Source organism: Cladophialophora psammophila (assembly GCF_000585535.1).
Source record: "Cladophialophora psammophila CBS 110553 chromosome Unknown aczJe-supercont1.36, whole genome shotgun sequence".
In the NCBI taxonomy this organism is placed as follows: Eukaryota; Fungi; Ascomycota; class Eurotiomycetes; order Chaetothyriales; family Herpotrichiellaceae; genus Cladophialophora; species Cladophialophora psammophila.
This window is the reverse complement of record NW_006912957.1, coordinates 135,889-153,364: the sequence shown is the minus strand read 5'-3', so window position 1 is coordinate 153,364 and position 17,476 is coordinate 135,889. Positions and strand designations below refer to the sequence as shown.

Sequence of the window (17,476 nt, the reverse complement as noted above, 5' to 3'; positions counted from 1 at the left end):
ATTTTCTTTGGGCTCGAAGGGGGGGCGGGATGGCTGAATGGCTGGATGGCTGAATGGCTGGATGGCTGGATGGCTGGGGAGCTGGGGAGCGGAGCTTGCAGGTGTGGCACACCATCTGGACAGGCCGGTACTGGGTCCATCAGGGCGGCTGTCAATCGGTACGGAGTATTCATCAATATCCAGAGTCTCTTGTCGCTCTCCTGTCGACGACGAAGAAATTGGACAGAAATGAAAGAATGGTGTGAAGGGGCGCAGGCAGCAGCTGGGCCAACACCGGAATCGGCGATGACTGAGCCGAAAAGCCACTTTACTACATTGGGATTTCGCGTTTTTCGCTACCGTGACAACCGGGTCCGTAGGGCAAAACATGGTCAACAAGCGTGTCGGTTGTTGTCTGTGCTGTGCACTGTGCAGTCCCAAGCACCTCTGTGTGGGAACTGGGCCACTGGCCACAGAATCAGCTCCCAGCTCCCCCCCCCCAAGGGTGCCAATCTCAATCTCCACTCACTTAAAAAGGCCTCTTGTTGCTGATGGTCCCTGCTCTTTCTCTTTCCCCTTTCTTCATAAACAAACCTCACACACATTTGGCCTTTTTGCTCTACAACCTCAAGCATTGTTGCTCCTTTTGCTCAGCGTGCATTGTTGGCTTCCTCGTTGCAACTGGTCGTTCGTCTCTTCCCTCCAGAGAACCAGATTCCCCCAAAAGACAGTCTTGACTCTCGACTGCCGCAAGGGAGAAGAGAGTTGAGGCGCCTTTTAGAGCTGGCAACCTGGACTTTGACGCCCGAGTCCCCATCCCAATCAGTGTCTTCCCGTCTACGTACAGGAGTGACGCTTCTGCCGAAGAAACTACCGTCACAAAGGTAGAAGGGGAAGTTCAATTACCCAGACCCTCCTCGCGCGTCGGACGGGAAGATACTCGATTTTCTAAGGAAGAAGTCGACATCTCCGTGAGAGACAACCGTCCACGCCGCGACCAATATCAACGAGAGGACGTGCGTATCTACGAGGAGCGTGATCGAAGACACCCCGAGGTAGAGCTCACACGCGAAAAGTACGTGCCTCAATGCGTTCCGTGCCAATGCCCCCCCCCCCCCCCCCCCCCCCCCCGGGGGGCTAACATTTGTGCTGCCTATGCTTCTGACGCATGGACCCCTAATGCACCCGTGCACGTTGCTAACTTGCCGTCTCTGTCTCTCACAGGTACCGCGGACCGACTGACTACAAAGCCGCCAACGTTAACATTGAAGTCGACCGTCGAGACTCGCGATTCCCCACCAACGTCGATTTTGAAGCTGATCGCCGAGACACGCGTGCTACCAACGTTGACATCGAGATCGATCGTCGGGACACCCGGGACCACGTTGAAGTTGATTACGACCGCCGGCAGACATACGACAAGACCTTAGAGTCCCAGCTAGACATCACTGAGCGAGAGTACCGCCGCCGCGTCGATCCCACCTACGACGTTGAATACGAACGTCGCCGTCCCGTCCAAGCCGACATCACAGTCCAGAAGCAAGAGATCAAGGTCGATCAACCAGTTCGAAGAAGAGATATGGGTTACTACGACGACGACGGAAACTACCACAGCTTCCGCCGCGGTGTGGAGCGTGCTGCCGACCGCATCATGCACCCTTTCTCCCACCACCACCATCACCACGACGGTGGCCGTGAGGAGGTTGTCGTGACAGATACAAGAGAGACCAGTGGCCCAACCCGTGTCCGTGACGGCTCCGTTGAGCAAGTCCGTTTCGTCGAGCCTCGTTTCGGCGGCCGTGGTGTGCCCATCCAATGCCACTTCATCCGCATCGGCGACATTCTCCTTCTTCAGGGCCGTCCCTCGCAGGTCATCCGCATCAGCATGTCCTCTCAGACCGGCCAGTACCGCTACCTGGGTGTTGACCTCTTCACCCGCCAATTGCACGAGGAGAGCTCCTTCATCAGCAATCCCGCTCCATCCGTAGTCGTGCAGACCATGCTCGGCCCCGTCTTCAAGCAGTACCGTGTCTTGGATATCCGCGAGGACGGCCTAATTGTCTGCATGACCGAGAGCGGCGATGTCAAGCAGGGCTTGTCTGTCATTGACCAGGGCGGCCTGTTCAATCGGATTGATCGAGCCTTCGCCGACGGCAGAGGCAGCGTCCGAGTGCTGGTCATCAATGATGGTGGACGGGAGTTGATTGTGGATATGAAGATCATCCACGGTTCCAGATTGTAGAGTCAAGATTGAATGGGGGGGAGAAGACGGGGGTGGTGAGGCGAGGTGAAAGGGCGGGTGATGAGGTTTAGAAGCATGTGGGTAATATGGAGGTGGATGGGAATGGGTAAAAAGGGGTCATCTGGGCTAAGTTTACCGGATATATTCATGTGCATATGCTTTGACAAATCTCCTGTGTGTACATGGTGGCAAGACAATTATATGACTCAAGACGAGAGAAGACAATGTAGGTTGCTTCTTTCCCGCCGTTGCTGAACCAATATATATGGATAGGATAGGACCCAGGGTAGGCGCAATGGGATTGCGATTCAGTCGATAACATGCTCTTCGACATTGGTATTGTCTTGACAAGTTACTGAAGGTACATGCAGGTATGGAGCATACATGTCGTTCTCCGTCTTTTGAGGAATCAATCCCCATAAACTCGTACATTCTGCATGGTAAGCATCCTGCATCCTGCATCCTCCATCCTCGATACTCCGCCCTCGATTCAGGCGGGGGATATCAGGTCTTTTGTAAAACCATCACATACAGTACCCGCCTGCCCCCTTGAACGTCTCCCTTCTGGACCGACTCCAGGAGTTTGGCGATGGCTAGATTGGGATCAGAATCACCATCCGCCGCATCACATCACGTTACGCCATATCGCCCACACGTCTCGGGACTGCCAGCGGTCTCTGGGGTCATGATCGCACCGGCGGGGTGTGTGAAGGGGAACGAATCAGGCACTTTACCGCCGAACACGAACACGAACAACAAGCGAATGGGCTTGGAGATCTCTCCTGTCATCTGCATCTGCATCACTATGTACCTCGTACTCGGTACCACCACCACCACCACCACCACCACCATTACCTAGTACGTACCGCCCAGCTAAATCCTAGCCACCGTGATATTGTCGTCATCGACAGCATTGTATCCCGGCGGGAGCAGAAGAGTAAAAGTATACCGAATGCGACGGAGTTCTAACCTACCTACTTCCCTACATAGCTACCCAACTACCTACCTGGGTACCCGAGTACTAATTCTGCTATTCAATGTACAATGTACAACTAACATTCAGTTAGTCGAATAGTTTAGTTCGTCGAGGAAGTTAAGGCCTTTCTTAGTGAGGGGCTGCGTCCGGAGTGCAAGCGAGCGAGCGCGTGAGAGTTTTTGGGTCCGCCTGTTCTTGATGACAAAATCCCCAGGTGGACACGCATTGGAAATATTATTACTATATTAGTGGAGCGGCACCGGCGAAGGAAGGAAGGGAAGGAGAGCAGAACTTTTTTCCTTTCTCCCCCCCTCCCCGCGGATTCTTTTTATTTCGGATCCCCATGCTTGACGATTGACGGACGGACGGACGGAGGGAGGAAGCATTACAGACATACATATAAACACCATCCATAACCCCCAAGTCCCTCTCCTTTGTGTCGAAACCCCCCCGGCCCCGGCCCCTCTGTCTGAGAAGAGTGTCTACTGTCCGCATTCATAATGACCTCGGCGACCCAAGCCAAGTCTTTCAGGGAGATGGTCGGCGTTGCCCCCGCCACTGCCTCCCCAAGCGACAGCACGCTGGTCATCATCGATGCGCAGAATGAGTATGTTGACAGTGGCCCACCGCTGCCACTTGGCCCAATCTTCCCTGATTGATCCTGACCAAATGGCCCAGATACGCCCAAGGCAACCTCAAGACCGTCAATGTAGAGCAGACCCGCAAGGCCATTGCTTCGCTACTCGAGAAATACCGTGCCGCTGGAGACGGGAAAAACATTGTCCACGTCGTCCACAAGACTCCCGAAGGCGCCCCAGTATTCACCCCCAACACACCACTTGCCGAAGAGTTTGACGAGTTGAAAGCCCGTCCGGGCGAAAAGGTGATTCAGAAGGAGGCCGTTTCCAGCTTTGCCGGCACAGATCTGCATGAGTACTTGACGAGTCTGGGGGAGAGGGGCAAGAAAACGGTCCTGACGGGTTACATGGCACATGTTTGTGTGAGCACCACCGCCCGGGCGGGCAATGACTTGGGATACAACGTCCTCTTGGCCAGTGATGCCATCGGAGATCGAGATGTAAGTTGTTCCTAGGCCCCCAAACCTTGACCGGTAAGGCGGTACACGTGTCCGACAAAGTCAATATCTCGATTCTTCTTGCGCTTGCATGCAGCTCTTCCGCGCCCAACGGTCAGGCCAGCACGGTTTCTGACGTCTTTTACAGATCCCCGGGTTTGGTGGGGCTGAGGTCACCGAGGCAGTATTGAAGGAGTTGAATGACGCTTTTGGGACAGTTGTTCATAGTGCAGAGATCAAGTGATCTGAGCCTGAGTGAATACAGATTGTCATGAGGCTTGGACATGCCCCTGGATGCCATCGTCTTTGCGCCACCACATCACTGAGCCATGGAACGGGAAGTTTTTGAGAGCCAACTCAGGCATTTCTGCGTGCTCGTGGTCCTGTTTGAACTTTGTTTTTGCCTCAAAGCTTGCCTTTGCTTCCTGGCCCCCCAGAAGCGAATGGTCAAAAGATCTGTGCAGCCATATCCGTGGACCGCGAGACATGATCTGACTCTCAATCTCTTGTTCTGCAGCCGGAGAGTAGACGAACGAATTCCGATCAAGCAGTTCGAATGCTTTTGGGTGGTCAACTTTGGTGATATTGAGGCTGGCCAGGAAGAGGCTATCCAAATCATTGTAATATGGCTCTTGGGCATACGCTTGCAGAGGATGAGCCTGCATTCGTTCCATCGCTTTGACCACGGTTCTGAAGGCCGCCAGTTGAAAATATGCCGACTCGTGTCTGTCAATCCAATGAACCGCATCGCCGCAAAAGCTGCCTGTCCCGAAAACAGCACAGTTAGATACTTTACATTTCCCGGTCAAGATCTTGTCTGTCACTGTTTGTTCAAGCATCTTGCAGAGGTTCGTTTCCTGCCATCGCGCCTCAAGGCCGGCGAACTGCGCTCGCATTGTCTCAAGCGTTGATCCTTTGGCGGCCGACATTGGGAGAGAGATCGGTGGAGAGAGCTCTATGGTAGCGTCTCCCCCAGCAGTCCAATTCGAGTCCTGCTCTGACTCGCTGTCAGTCGGGGGCGTCTGGATTGTCGGTGGCGCTGAGAAGCCGGATGTGATTCTTGTCCAACCGTCATCGTCCAAAATTTCCCTCCTCTTGCTGTGGAGACTCTTTTTCTTGCGACTTGTATGAGGCATTGTGAGAGCCACGCCCGTGATCCGAGCCTCAAGGCGGAACTCTGAAGGAAGGGCCAAGTGGGCAGGAAAGCGCAAGAAGAGGATCGTTAGGTGAATGAAGGAGACGGCCGCCGAAAAATTCCTGCACGAGGCCCCTAGACTGCAGACACCGCGCGCACATATCGGAGGAACTCGATCTTGTGTCGGAGAATGATCTGCAGCTGTAGGACATGTCGAAGTACATAGGCACAGAAGTACTGGATCCTCATCCACGATTTGGGAGAAATTATCAAAGCGTGGCCGCCAAGACCCGGCCGAGTTTGTAGAGCATAGGATCTTTCAATGGCCTTTTACACTTACTCCATTCAGCTCGAACTATTCCACCATAACCTCACAACCACTGCTTGGTCCCATAGTGAGACACAAAAGAGCCACCGTTTTCTTCCGCATTGAACTCCCGCATCACCTTCAGGCAAGCCTCGGCCGATTCCTGCGGTGTCAGAGGTCCTTTCCAACCCGGAGCATTCTTTCTCAGTTCACTGATCACTGGGGGCTCTCCTTCTTCTTCCTTCCAAGTTGCCACTACGCCAGGCGACAGGGCAAAGAAAAGAATGCCTTCCTTCTTGTACTTTGCATTATATTTGAACATGGCCATATTTGCCGCGGCCTTGCTGATGGTGTAGGGGCCGTCAGCGAAAATCCCCGAATTGACAAGATCCGGGTCAGCCATTCCACTGGAGATAAGGACCACTTTCTTTGCGGAACCCTTCTTGATGAGCGGAAGGAAGACGTTTGTGACATGGATCACGCCCACCACGTTGACGTTGAAAGACTCGACCAGGCCCCGATCCAGGGTTTCCGGTGTATCTTCGAAGTCGTCCAGACCCTTGCCGGCGGTGTTTTGGTCAATCCACGCCGCGTTGTTGATCAAATAGTCGAGTGATCCACCAGTGATTTGAGCCACCTTTTCTCTGGCGTTCACCAGCGATTTATAGTCGGTGACCTCGGCCTGGATCATGGTGACGTTCGTGAGGCCATCGGCAGCAACAGACTTATCTGCAGCTGCTTTGTCCCGAACGATGCCGATGACGGTCTTTTCGGGATCCTTGGCCAGGCACTGCACAAAACCATACTGGAGAGGTGTCAGGAGAGCCCCTTGAATGTTTTGGTTTCTGACTTACTCCAAGGCCGCGATTGGCGCCTGTCACCAAGAAAGATGGCATGTCGATCTTGGAAGACTTGCAGATTCGTCGCCTGGTGCCTGGTTGCGTAAGATACGGTTTCTGGAGATATATTGTTGAGATTGCTAACAGATGATGTTGTTGACATTGATCTCCTCCGGTCGAGTCGACACAATATATAGACACTTCTCACTCTCGAAGTGTCCGTTCAGATTTCTTATTTGTAAGCAATGATGGATTTATTCCCACCTATTTGACAGCAAAGGCAGTGAAGCCGGTTGTTGCACTCGTCCGAAGGCATTCGAATTGGCTTACCTGAGCCATATTCGAAAAGACGAAGTGAAACGGACAAACCAACATGCAGTCGGCGATCAAGTAGCCTCTAAAGATAATCAGGGACCTGAATTGATGGAGCATATGGACCGTTCTGTTGATCACCAAGGTGTGGATGTCTGAAGACGAGGCTGAAGAGGGGGCCGAGAAGGGAGCATTTATTAGCCTCGTCGAATCCAGAGACCAAGAAAAGGCCGAATGCGGCAAAGCCGGACTCGGCAGCAGTTATTACTAATACGAGGATGGGGCTGGAGCGAACAGGCACTATGAGAACTCGGCGCCGTGACAAGTGCAAGGAACATTTGGCTGCACAATGGGATCGATAAGACGTGCCGCGGGCCATTTTTCAGGCCCGCCATTTGGCAGAAGTAGCTCCATCTGCACCATACGGTAGGTAACGCGTACTTACGGAGGACCTGGTCCGAAGTAAGACCTAAGAAAAGATGGCATTTTTTTCTCTGGGACTGACGGGTGGCGTGGCGTTGGCGTAATAGCGCATTTGCTGAGCGGCTTGCGAAAGTGATTGATTGCTTCTCTCCTGACTCCCGCAATCTGTGCAGCCGCCTGGAACGCGTGGTGTTGAGATGGGAACCGCCGAGTACCTCGTACCCAGTACAGTGCTCAGAGTTCAATGATCCGCCGAAGGGGAAACTCCAACGGTGGTGAGATGGTGGGTGGCGGGGCGGGGGAGGAAACAGTGCAGCTGGGCAAGTGGCAAGTAGCAAGTAGCAAGTGGCAGATGGCAGCTGGCAGGTGCGAGGTGGCAGATGAGAAGCGAGGGAGATCCTTGTCACATCTCGGCGCTTAGGAGACTGGATTTCACCAGCCAGCTCCGTGCATTGCTGTCCACCGCCGCCCACCTCCATCAGCAGCCATCCAATCGACTCCCCCAGATGCACATCGACCAGCTGGTGCTGCTTGGTGCTTGATGGTGCCCTGCCTCGAATCAGATGCGCCATCACAGCTGGCTCCAGACCTGTCAATCTAGTCAACCCGGTTGCTGTCTTTCACACTCTCCGAAAAGTGCCACTCATCTTCACAAACCACTCACAGCTCGCCCTACACTCAAGTCTCACATCCCGAAAGCCCAGCGAGCCAGTCACGGCGTCTCTACGCCTCATTTTCTGGGCGGCTGCTGGTCTGGCCTAATCATGCCCTGCATTACCCCATTGCCATTTGCCCATCCCACAGGTCACAGGGGGGGGGGGAAAGACCTAAATAACACTCCCATGCCGTTATCATGGCTCCTCGACAGTTTTCCACCTGGACAGAAGCTCGCCGCCTGCGACCGACTTGGCCTTGCCTTCCAAGATCTCCATTGACCACATAGGTCACCCACTCAGCAACATTCGAAGAACACTTGACTGTGCAATCTTCCTCCCGACACCGCTGCTTCCGCAGTCCTCAGGATATAAGCCGACTTGAAGAGACGGACGCTGGCAGGATGCCCTGCAGATCGACCTCGGGAATGGCACTAGTCCTGCTCTCGCTTCTCAGCCTCGTCTCTGCGCACACGGTCATAACATATCCTGGTTGGAGGGGAGACAATCTACGGTCGAATGGCACAACGGTAGAAACAAATGGCTTAGGACAATATGCTATCGGACAATCCGTGGCACAACAGGACTACCTTTATCCATATGGAATGCAGTGGATGTATCCTTGTATGTACTTCCTGACAAAATTTGTCCTTATCCCGAGGGGTTGCTGACATGACTCTGGCAGGCGGTGGTATGCCCACCTCGCAAAATCGTACCAAATGGCCGGTAAAAGGTGGTGCGGTCGCATTCCAACCTGGGTGGTTCCAAGGCCATGGAACAGCCTTCATCTACATCAATTTGGGTTTGGGGACAACCCCTCAAAATATGTCCAACGTCATGCTCAACGGAGTTCAAATCATCGGGCCCAGCAAAGATCCATACCCAGGATCTTTCTGTTTCCCCCAAGTGCCTCTTCCTGCCAATGTGACCGTCAATGTCGGCGATAACGCAACGATCCAGCTCATCGAGACTGCAGTCCACGGCGCCGCGCTGTACAACTGTGTCGACATCACCTTCGCTGAACCCGAAGACGTCCCCGAAGTCAATGCCAGCAACTGTTTCAACTCGAGTCAGATCACCAGTGACCTGATCTTCACCACGGCTTCTCTGTCATCTGACTCAACGGAACTATCCACCAGTCGGTATGGCTATCTGAGCACTGCACTGGCCGTGGCTTTAGGCCTCCTACTACTGTGACTTTGAGATGGTGTGGAAAAATCAATTAAGATTGAATGGATAGGCTCGGGCGGAATAGGCCAGTTGGGTTCCTGCTTCAACAGGGCAACCTAGAAGGGGACAGAACATCCATCCTTCCACCTCCCCGCAGCATCGGAGTTGGAATCGAATTTCGATGCTACCGTTCGCTCGACTCGCGAACTCGGCGTCAAAGCCGATTGTATCCGAGGCTCCTGCAGCCGATGAGTCAAGCGATGTCATTTCCTACATCTCAGCGTGCATTCCCAGCGAGCGAGAATTGCCAAGATTCTTGGATCGGGCGGTTCTGAGGGCGTCATACCGGTACATAGCAGCAGCAGGGGAGTTCGGTTTCCTGGCGGTCACGATGGATGAAACCATATCCCGCTTCGCGTCATTGAGGACGCATTGACATCTGTGAAGAAAGACGAAAGCACCTTGTGTTCCTTCGATGCACAGCTGCGTCGAAAGGACAAGGTATCACGAAATGATCGTGTCTGAGGGAACTTTGTTTGTCTAGATCAACGTGTTGCGCAAAGCAAGCTACTTGAAGGCTCTTAATACCCTGTAAAGCTATTCCTTGTCCATATCAGCTCATGATTTGACGAAGCCAATACGAATGAAACCGAGGATACATTCACATCAAGGTGCAGAATGCCACTGTCCTTTCTCCGTACCTCGACCCCATAGCCATAGGCAAGCCCACAATGCTTTTTTCCACTGAATCCTGGATATCTCCCTACACACCAGCCCGTGAACTTTTGTGGCCTTTGATTGGATTTGTTTACTAATCGTGACGTCTTTGTGGGTAATCTGCCCCCGTCGGTGCCAACGACTCCCGTCTATTAATAGCTCGATAGCGTTGTCGGTTGAAATTTGCAATATCGTCCGCTCACGCTCCAACAACAGTGCCCCATGGCATAGTGGCTTTGTCGTCCCCGTCGCTGCCAATCAGGCGTTGCGGAAATACCCATCAAACTCTCTCAAATCATCCATGATATCGTCGGTGATCTTGTTGTCTCTGGCATTATGCTCTGTTGATATCAGCTCTTTGGGTTCAAGAGCCATCGGTTTATTGCGCCTCTCCACGAAGTTGCTCGGCCCTCGCTTGTCTGACTTTTCTGCCCCAGTTTGAACGTTTGAGACTCGATCCGGTTCTTTGTCAGTGCGACTGCTATCGTTTGCAAATTGACCACGGAGTGCCTCGGTGCGCAATGAGCCTCTGCTGTGGGACGATCCAAGTTGGTATTTGTGCAAATATCTTGTTCTGCCATTGCTCATGGCTACAACAGCTTCTTTCTTAACTGGTGATACCTGAGTGAAGCTTCTCTGAGTCTCGCACTGGGCTTTTGAAGACGCAATCGCTGGTTGATTTGGAAGAAAATGTCGGGTGTTCACCTCGGGAGGTCCGCTATGGTGCCGGCCAGAGGGAGATTGCGCTGTCAGCGAATTTACACGTTCATCATCAGCAACAAAAACTCCTTTAGCAAAGTCTTTCCAGCCTTTCCGGAGTTCACCCTGCTTTTGTGGAGATAAAGGATGAGTCTTCATAGTCTTCTGTGATGCCGTTTTCCAACTCGCCGCTCCCGGATCGCCTTGATTCGGCGGTCCCGGCCGCGTCGAGGGTGATACATCAACATAAGGGCCCCATGCTGAGATACGGGGTAGGCCAATATCGTTTCTATGATCGAGAGGAACGCCCTGTTGAGGTAAGCAAGATGCGCTGCCATCATAGGTAAGCTTCTGACCATTGAGCTGTGATCTCCCCATATCTTCTACAAACCCAACACACCCATCTCCCCTCCCTCCAGCTTGATCGGACTTCGCAAACACCTCACAATCGCAATAGCATATCTGAGAACATTTGCCGCTACAACGATGGCCACACAGCAGCGTCTTATAACAGTCCTGTGCGCAGTGCACGTTGTCGTGAGAGTATTGGTGACAGGGATGAGGGCAGGGGTGACCGCAGCGTAAGTTCGTGTCGCAAGGCTGCATGCACCCCCCTTCGTTATTCTCCCAGTCTGCCGGATATTTCATCAAGGTCGTTCTGCGATGGCGTTTGCACTGAATGGGGAGAACATCACCTCGGCGCCTAGGACTTTCTTCGAGCAGTGTGAGAACAGCGTGCCACAAGCCACTTCCATTCATGAGAGTCCTGGCGTTTCCGAAGAGGTAAAAGCCGTATTTCGCACGTGAAAGAGCTACACAGGTTCTGTTGACGTTGGACAAGAAGCCAATTTTGCCTTCCTCGTTATTCCGGGCCAGTGACAAGATGACGATGTCATTCTCTTCTCCCTGGTCTATGGCAAGGTCAGTATCAAAGTCGCCAATAAAATCAATACCTTTCAAAGTTGAAGAGGATCCTAGCGAAAGGCCACAAGCGGCCGCACCTAGCGTTTCCCCATTAAACAGAACCAAATTCGGGGCTGACAAGCAGGAGCAGAGCTTTACGAGACTGTCACTTACACGAATCGACCGTCTTCACATTGAGCTGGCCAGGCGCCCTAAACTCAGGGAAGGCCTTTAACTCAGTAAGAATGCGCTTGCGTTGTCCGTTGTAATAGGTCAGTACGGTGATCATAGCAGGGTCGACACCATTCCTATACAGGTAGCGGTAGAAGCCGGCAATGAATTTGGCTTCTTCCGAGTTATACGTCGAGAGGGACTCATCTTTCGCCTCCCACCATTCGTGGTCAAAGAAAAAGGATGCGAGCGTGCCCATACCCCAAGGCTCGACCGGGCGGTCAGCTACACTAGGATGGTCCTTCAAATCCGGGTAGAGGACGGAGATGAATCGGCGAAATTCGGGCATCATTCGACGCTGGTGGAGTAGGATTTTGAATGGCATATTGTTCCGGACAAGTCTCTCGAATAGAGACACGTTCAGATAGAAAGGATTGTCCTCTAGTTCTTTAACGCTGCAGTGACCCTGAAGCTGTTGATGATCTCCCACAAGGATGAGATGCTCGAGGCTCTCCACGCATGCGACTGTGACAGGGGCCTCCAACACCTCGGCCGCCTCTTCGATGAGGATAATCTTAGGTTTAAGAGCTGCCACCAGAGGTCTGTATTTGCTCAAACCAGTCGTGGTCATGCCAATAACCGAGGCTTGTTGGAGATAGACGATATCTTGTTCCCATTTGCCGGTAAGATGGTCTTTAACGAGTTTGTTGTACACCACTGCTGCGTCGCGGAACTTGGCGGCAATTGCGTCCTTCGCTCGCGACTGAATGATATGGTAAACAGGGCCTCGGAAGTAGTTGGGGATTTTCCACAAGTCCGAAACAGTGTCCAGCAATTTTGTGGCTCTAGCAAGGTCTGCGGCTAACGGTATTTGGACAGTGAATCTGTCGTGAAGTTCTTTCCACGGGCCTTTGAGCAACTCGATGTCCTCCTCATCATTGACTCCCGTGGAGTCTTCGTTTTCTCTGAGCTGCTCAAATTCGAGATCGTTATCCTCAGCTTCCTCGAAACCGTAATTCTCCTCTGTGTACTTGACTTCAAACGGAATGAGTGCTTTGTCCAGCCACAAATGTATGGGGCCTTCTGTTGTGGGGGTTGCTGAGACCCATTCCGAGGCACCGTCTTCGAGTGATTGAGCTTGTTGCGTGTTGATTACTCCCAGTTTCTCGAGCACCTTGGGGCCAGAAACCTGACCCGTGGACCATGGATCTGGCCCCGACATAACAAAAGGTTCCAACATCGCAATCATGGCGTTTGTTTGTTTAACCAGGAGACTGTGGGTTTTGCCGAGCAGGCCACCTGGAATGGGTCTGAGTCTCTCCATCTTCCGAATCGCATACAAAGCCCGCTTCTGGACTTCCGGATTGGTGGAACGTCCTCCCAATCGAATGTAATTAGGCTCAAAGACAGAGACATGTTCCAAAAGCTGATCGAGAGCGTGATTCGTCTGAGCAGCAATGATTATCGGTGGATCTGAAGCCGTCTTTCGATTGGCATGCAAAACCTCAAGTGCGACCATGGAGACATAGGTCTTTCCCGTACCAGGGGGCCCTTGGACAATAGCTAGTCGCCTGGTGAGGATCTCTTTCAAAGCCTCCCATTGCGTGTCGTCTAGCGAATTGGTGGGTGCCGGTGGCCAATGTTTGGTGACGTCGACTTTGGAGTACTCTTGCTTCTGCGCCGGGATTGCAGCCGCGCTCAGGTCGAGAGTGGAATTCCCATGTACGTATGCAGGAGGTTGGACAGAAGGGGAAAGATGGCAGATATGATCAGACATGGGGAATCTAAGATGTATTAGCGCAGCAAGCCATATCTTGCATCTAATACACGTACGTCTCCTGGCTTAGCTTCTGCAATGCCTTCAATGTGTGACGGTAAGCTTCGAAGTATCCTTGCTTTGCTTCGATCATGAGCCACTCTTTCTGTGGGTCGAGTTGAATATCTTCAGGCTGACCGAAGTAGATGTCGATCTCCGGGGGCTCACACATCACCCCTGCCAACGGCCTTGCTGCGACGACGGCCACAACCATGTCATTCAAATCTACGACTTTGGTTTTTGCGGGTAGTAGAGCGATAATACTGCCACTGACGAGTCTTTTGCTGTTGGCCCACTTAATACGTCTTCCTGCCCGATGCGTTGAAAATTTGATCCTGGCAGCAACACCTCGTCGCGTGAAAGTAAACCCAACAATGTGGACTTGGTCGTATACTGAGAACTTCACAGTGTCACCAGTCGTGGGATCCTGGCAGTAGTCTTGGAGAGCATCGCGCAGGGAACCGAGAGCATCCTCCCGAAGTAGTGCATAGTGAGTTTTGAGATATCTGTCCTTGCTCTTGTATGGGCTGTCAATCTTGTTCGGAAGAAGACTAGCTTCTCCGACTGCCAGTTCTTGTTTTGTCGGGATCTCAGGCTGGGAAAGCCAGGCATCTTTGTCTGAAGTGGACTGGATCCGTTCTTGTTTTGCGTTGTAGTCGCGAATGTCTAAAGTGAGAGTGGGACTTGGGCCATCGTCAAAAGAATTTTCCGGAGCATTGCGAGTGTTCGGATGGCGGCGACCGCTTTTGAAGCGCTCTGACAGGCCTGCATTCATTTCTGATGAGTCGTCAGCACGTTTCCGTTCAGTGAAGGAGGGCTGACGGAGATTTTCATCCTTGAAAGTAGAGACAAGGCTTTCCTGGTGCTGGAGGGTAAGTGTGGGCTTGAACTCACGTCCATCGTCAAGTAAGGTAAAAGAATTGTGGGTCTCTGTTTCATCAGGGTGTCAGTCATTAGTCGGGTTGAGAGAAGGGGGATAGAGGTGTAAATAACACGCCTCGTTATTGCAGGCTGGCCATACCAACAGCACCCCTACCGCGGGGATGATTCCCTCGCCCACGTCCACGATGGTTTGACTCTCGTCCAAACACCATTATGTTGAAGCCCCAGATGTGTCTGAGGGAACGCTAGGCAGTTGATGTGACCGGTATCTCTTAGCCGCCCCAATACACAAGATTGCAATGAACTGAAGTTGTTATATTCAAATCAGGGCGAGGAGGGGGCCGCATGGATGTGAACAGCTGACAGGCGTGAAGACAAAGATCCGGGAGGCTGTCGTGCAATAAGGAAGACTTGCGTCAAGAGACGAGCATGTGGTTCTGGAGAGCGGTTCCAAGTCGAGAGGCAATCTAAAAGATTTTTAGGATCTGGAGGTTCCATAGCATGCGCCACTTGAAGAAGAAGAGGAGTTTCTATGCTAGTGGTAGCAGGAGGACACCAACCCAGACGTCAAGCCAGCCAGATATAGCTCAATAATGGTCCCGCAGGGGAGTGAAGTGTTTCGAGCTGTAGTCTAGCTTCTGTCCACGGCACCGTGGGGTATCGACTGAGAGAGTTTCTTTCGGAATGACAACAAGACTTCGAGTTGGAATAAAATCTGTCCACGTTCCACGTATTGAGGAGGATGTGCAAGAATGTGATAGCCAGCACCGAGTAGATAGTCGTGTGATACTGACTGGACGAGAAAAGGGGATCTTGGTGTCGGCGGTATACCTGCTAAGGTACTCAGCCTTGTCGTCTGAATACGAACCAAAATATCGGTAGAAAACAAGAGAACACGTATCTTTGAACGACAAGAAGTCAATTGACGGACGACCAGCACAGTTGTCGTCTCAATCTGATCGACAACTGTTTGCTCGAACGAATTACGGAACGGAGAAATATGTACCCTAGATCAACGCTAAGCCTCAGACGGAATAGTACCATCTGCTGCTTTGAGGATCCGACACTGTCTGGGAATTCCACCTCAGATGAACAATCTTGAGATCACTGACGCTCGATTGATGCGCTTTCACGATCATTCATTTGATCCGATATCTGGCTGTGTCTGGAAAATCTACACTGCCGCCTACAGGCCATGAGCCAGCAGAATGCCTGCATTTGACGAGGATGACGACCGATCTCAGGACGGGAGTTTCGACAACGATGGTGATGAAACCATGCAAGATCTGGATGATGCAGATGCAGATGCAGATGCTGACGGCGATGCTGATGGCGATGTGGATCATGATGTGGACGGCGATGGCGACGGCGACGGGGATCTTGATGCCGACGGCGATGCTGAGGCTGAGGCTGAGGGCGATGGCGAGGAGGAAGAAGATGCTGAAAGTCAATCTGAGCAATCCGACAATGAGGATGCTTCCGGTGAACCGAACGCAACACAAGAAGGCACTCAACCGGCTGTGTCTACACAAGTTGACTCTTCCCGAGGAGCTGCAACGGGCTCAAACATCTCCCCCGAATATCTTGAAGCACACACCTATGATATCGTCCCAACCATCGCTGCCCCCCACAGCACATCAATCAATGCCGTCACCACTACTGCAGACATGCGATGGGTCTTTACTGGGGGCTCGGATGGTTATATTCGCAAGTTTAATTGGGTTGATTCAGTCAACTTTAAGCTTGCCCTTACGGTGGCCCAACGGCACCCCTTCGTCGACAGTGTCGTGAAAGCTGGGGTTCTGATGACTTACTGGGAGAATTGGGATGCTCGCCCCAGTACTACTCGAACCTTATCCCCCGTTTACTCCCTTGCCTGTCAGAGTCAAGCGTTATGGCTGCTGTCTGGTACCGCTTCAGGTCCCATCAGACTACAATCAATCAGACACGACGAAGGCAGGGAGGTCGCGTTGTTGCAGAAACACACATCCGCGGTCTCAGTGCTGACTATCTCCTCTGACGAGAGAAGCTTGTTATCCGGAAGCTGGGACAAGACAGTCTTAGATTGGGACTTGAATACCGGCCAAGTACGCACTACATTCGCCGCCAGGGCTGGCCAGATATCTTCCATCGAAGCTCGCCCGCTGTCATCTGTGCCTGTGCCGGCCGAATCAGGAGAAGTCGTTGTAACCAATGGTACCTTCTCATCCAACGATGGTAAGCCCCTTACAAATGGGGTCAAAAACGAGGCTCCAAGTCGGAATGCTCAAGAACATCCTACGGTTGCTACCCCTGATTCTCTATTTGGAGACGATGACGACGACCTCTTCGGAGGCGGAGCTGGAGGGGTCTTGGGAAATGGTGGTGATCTCAACGACGCCTTTGGAGAAGAGGACGATGAAATGGCACGCGCAATGGCAAACGGTCCACAGCCAGAAGAACTAGTGGATCATCCCATGCTGGATTCTGCAAATCCGACCCATGAAGCCGTATCTCCGGCTCAAGACCATCCAGATGCCCCAGACCCCGCTGGCGAAGTCGCCAACGGCGTTCCAAACACTGTTGAACAGCCTCTCATGAACGGCTTGCCGCATGCAGATGACCTCGAAAAGCAAGAAGACGGCCAGAACGACACCCAGGGCAGCGAAGCGCCGCCTACATCTGACTCGACCTTCCTTGCGACATCTATCGATGGGGCAATACGTGTCTGGGATCGGAGACAGTCTAAGCCAGTCGCGCGTATCCTACCACGGAACACTCCTCCTTGGTGTCTGAGCGCATGTTGGTCTCCTGATGGCAACTTCATCTACGCAGGCCGGCGAAACAACACCGTGGAAGAGTATGACTTACGAAAAGGACTTAAGGGGCCTGAACGAGTCTTTCGATTTCCAAATGGAAGCGGCGCAGTCACGTCAGTAAAGGCCATGCCTAACGGGCGCCATCTAATATGCGCTTCATATGATATACTGCGACTATATGATCTGAAAGAGTCACAGTCTCAACGCTCGACAGTCCCGTTCCTGATTGTACCTGGTCATCGGACTGGAGTTGTGTCACACCTTTACCTGGATCCGGCTTGTCGGTTCATGCTATCTGCTGGAGGTAACCGGGGGTGGGAAGGCTCTTCCACCGAGGTCCTCCTGGGATATGAGATAACGCCAGGCCGATGAAGATTGG

The 17,476-nt window shown here is 52.5% G+C and overlaps 7 protein-coding genes across 7 annotated transcripts; 4 read left to right on the top strand and 3 right to left on the bottom strand.

Moving 5' to 3' along the window:
- Nucleotides 1-1,158: 1,158 nt before the first annotated feature.
- Nucleotides 1,159-2,221, top strand: A1O5_12696 (uncharacterized protein; the record flags this gene model as incomplete). The annotated part of the gene is made up of 2 exons (XM_007753265.1): nt 1,159-1,166; nt 1,204-2,221. 2 exons carry the CDS (start codon nt 1,159-1,161, stop codon nt 2,219-2,221), a joined length of 1,026 nt encoding a protein of 341 aa, XP_007751455.1.
- Nucleotides 2,222-3,697: 1,476 nt separating this feature from the next.
- On the top strand, nt 3,698-4,516 carry A1O5_12695 (uncharacterized protein; the record flags this gene model as incomplete). The annotated part of the gene is made up of 3 exons (XM_007753264.1): nt 3,698-3,804; nt 3,876-4,275; nt 4,421-4,516. The coding sequence occupies 3 exons, from the start codon at nt 3,698-3,700 to the stop codon at nt 4,514-4,516; spliced, it is 603 nt and encodes a 200-aa protein (XP_007751454.1).
- Nucleotides 4,517-4,541: 25 nt separating this feature from the next.
- Nucleotides 4,542-5,408, bottom strand: A1O5_12694 (uncharacterized protein; the record flags this gene model as incomplete). Its single annotated transcript, XM_007753263.1, has 1 exon — nt 4,542-5,408. One exon carries the CDS (start codon nt 5,406-5,408, stop codon nt 4,542-4,544), a length of 867 nt encoding a protein of 288 aa, XP_007751453.1.
- A 370-nt stretch (nt 5,409-5,778) lies between these two features.
- On the bottom strand, nt 5,779-6,610 carry A1O5_12693 (uncharacterized protein; the record flags this gene model as incomplete). The annotated part of the gene is made up of 2 exons (XM_007753262.1): nt 5,779-6,519; nt 6,569-6,610. The coding sequence occupies 2 exons, from the start codon at nt 6,608-6,610 to the stop codon at nt 5,779-5,781; spliced, it is 783 nt and encodes a 260-aa protein (XP_007751452.1).
- Nucleotides 6,611-8,369: 1,759 nt separating this feature from the next.
- Nucleotides 8,370-9,138, top strand: A1O5_12692 (uncharacterized protein; the record flags this gene model as incomplete). Its single annotated transcript, XM_007753261.1, has 2 exons — nt 8,370-8,565; nt 8,627-9,138. 2 exons carry the CDS (start codon nt 8,370-8,372, stop codon nt 9,136-9,138), a joined length of 708 nt encoding a protein of 235 aa, XP_007751451.1.
- A 948-nt stretch (nt 9,139-10,086) lies between these two features.
- Nucleotides 10,087-14,192, bottom strand: A1O5_12691 (uncharacterized protein; the record flags this gene model as incomplete). The annotated part of the gene is made up of 4 exons (XM_007753260.1): nt 10,087-10,787; nt 11,223-11,438; nt 11,605-13,385; nt 13,435-14,192. The coding sequence occupies 4 exons, from the start codon at nt 14,190-14,192 to the stop codon at nt 10,087-10,089; spliced, it is 3,456 nt and encodes a 1,151-aa protein (XP_007751450.1).
- Nucleotides 14,193-15,507: 1,315 nt separating this feature from the next.
- A1O5_12690 (transcriptional activator SPT8) lies at nt 15,508-17,469 on the top strand (the record flags this gene model as incomplete). Its single annotated transcript, XM_007753259.1, has 1 exon — nt 15,508-17,469. One exon carries the CDS (start codon nt 15,508-15,510, stop codon nt 17,467-17,469), a length of 1,962 nt encoding a protein of 653 aa, XP_007751449.1.
- Nucleotides 17,470-17,476: the final 7 nt, after the last annotated feature.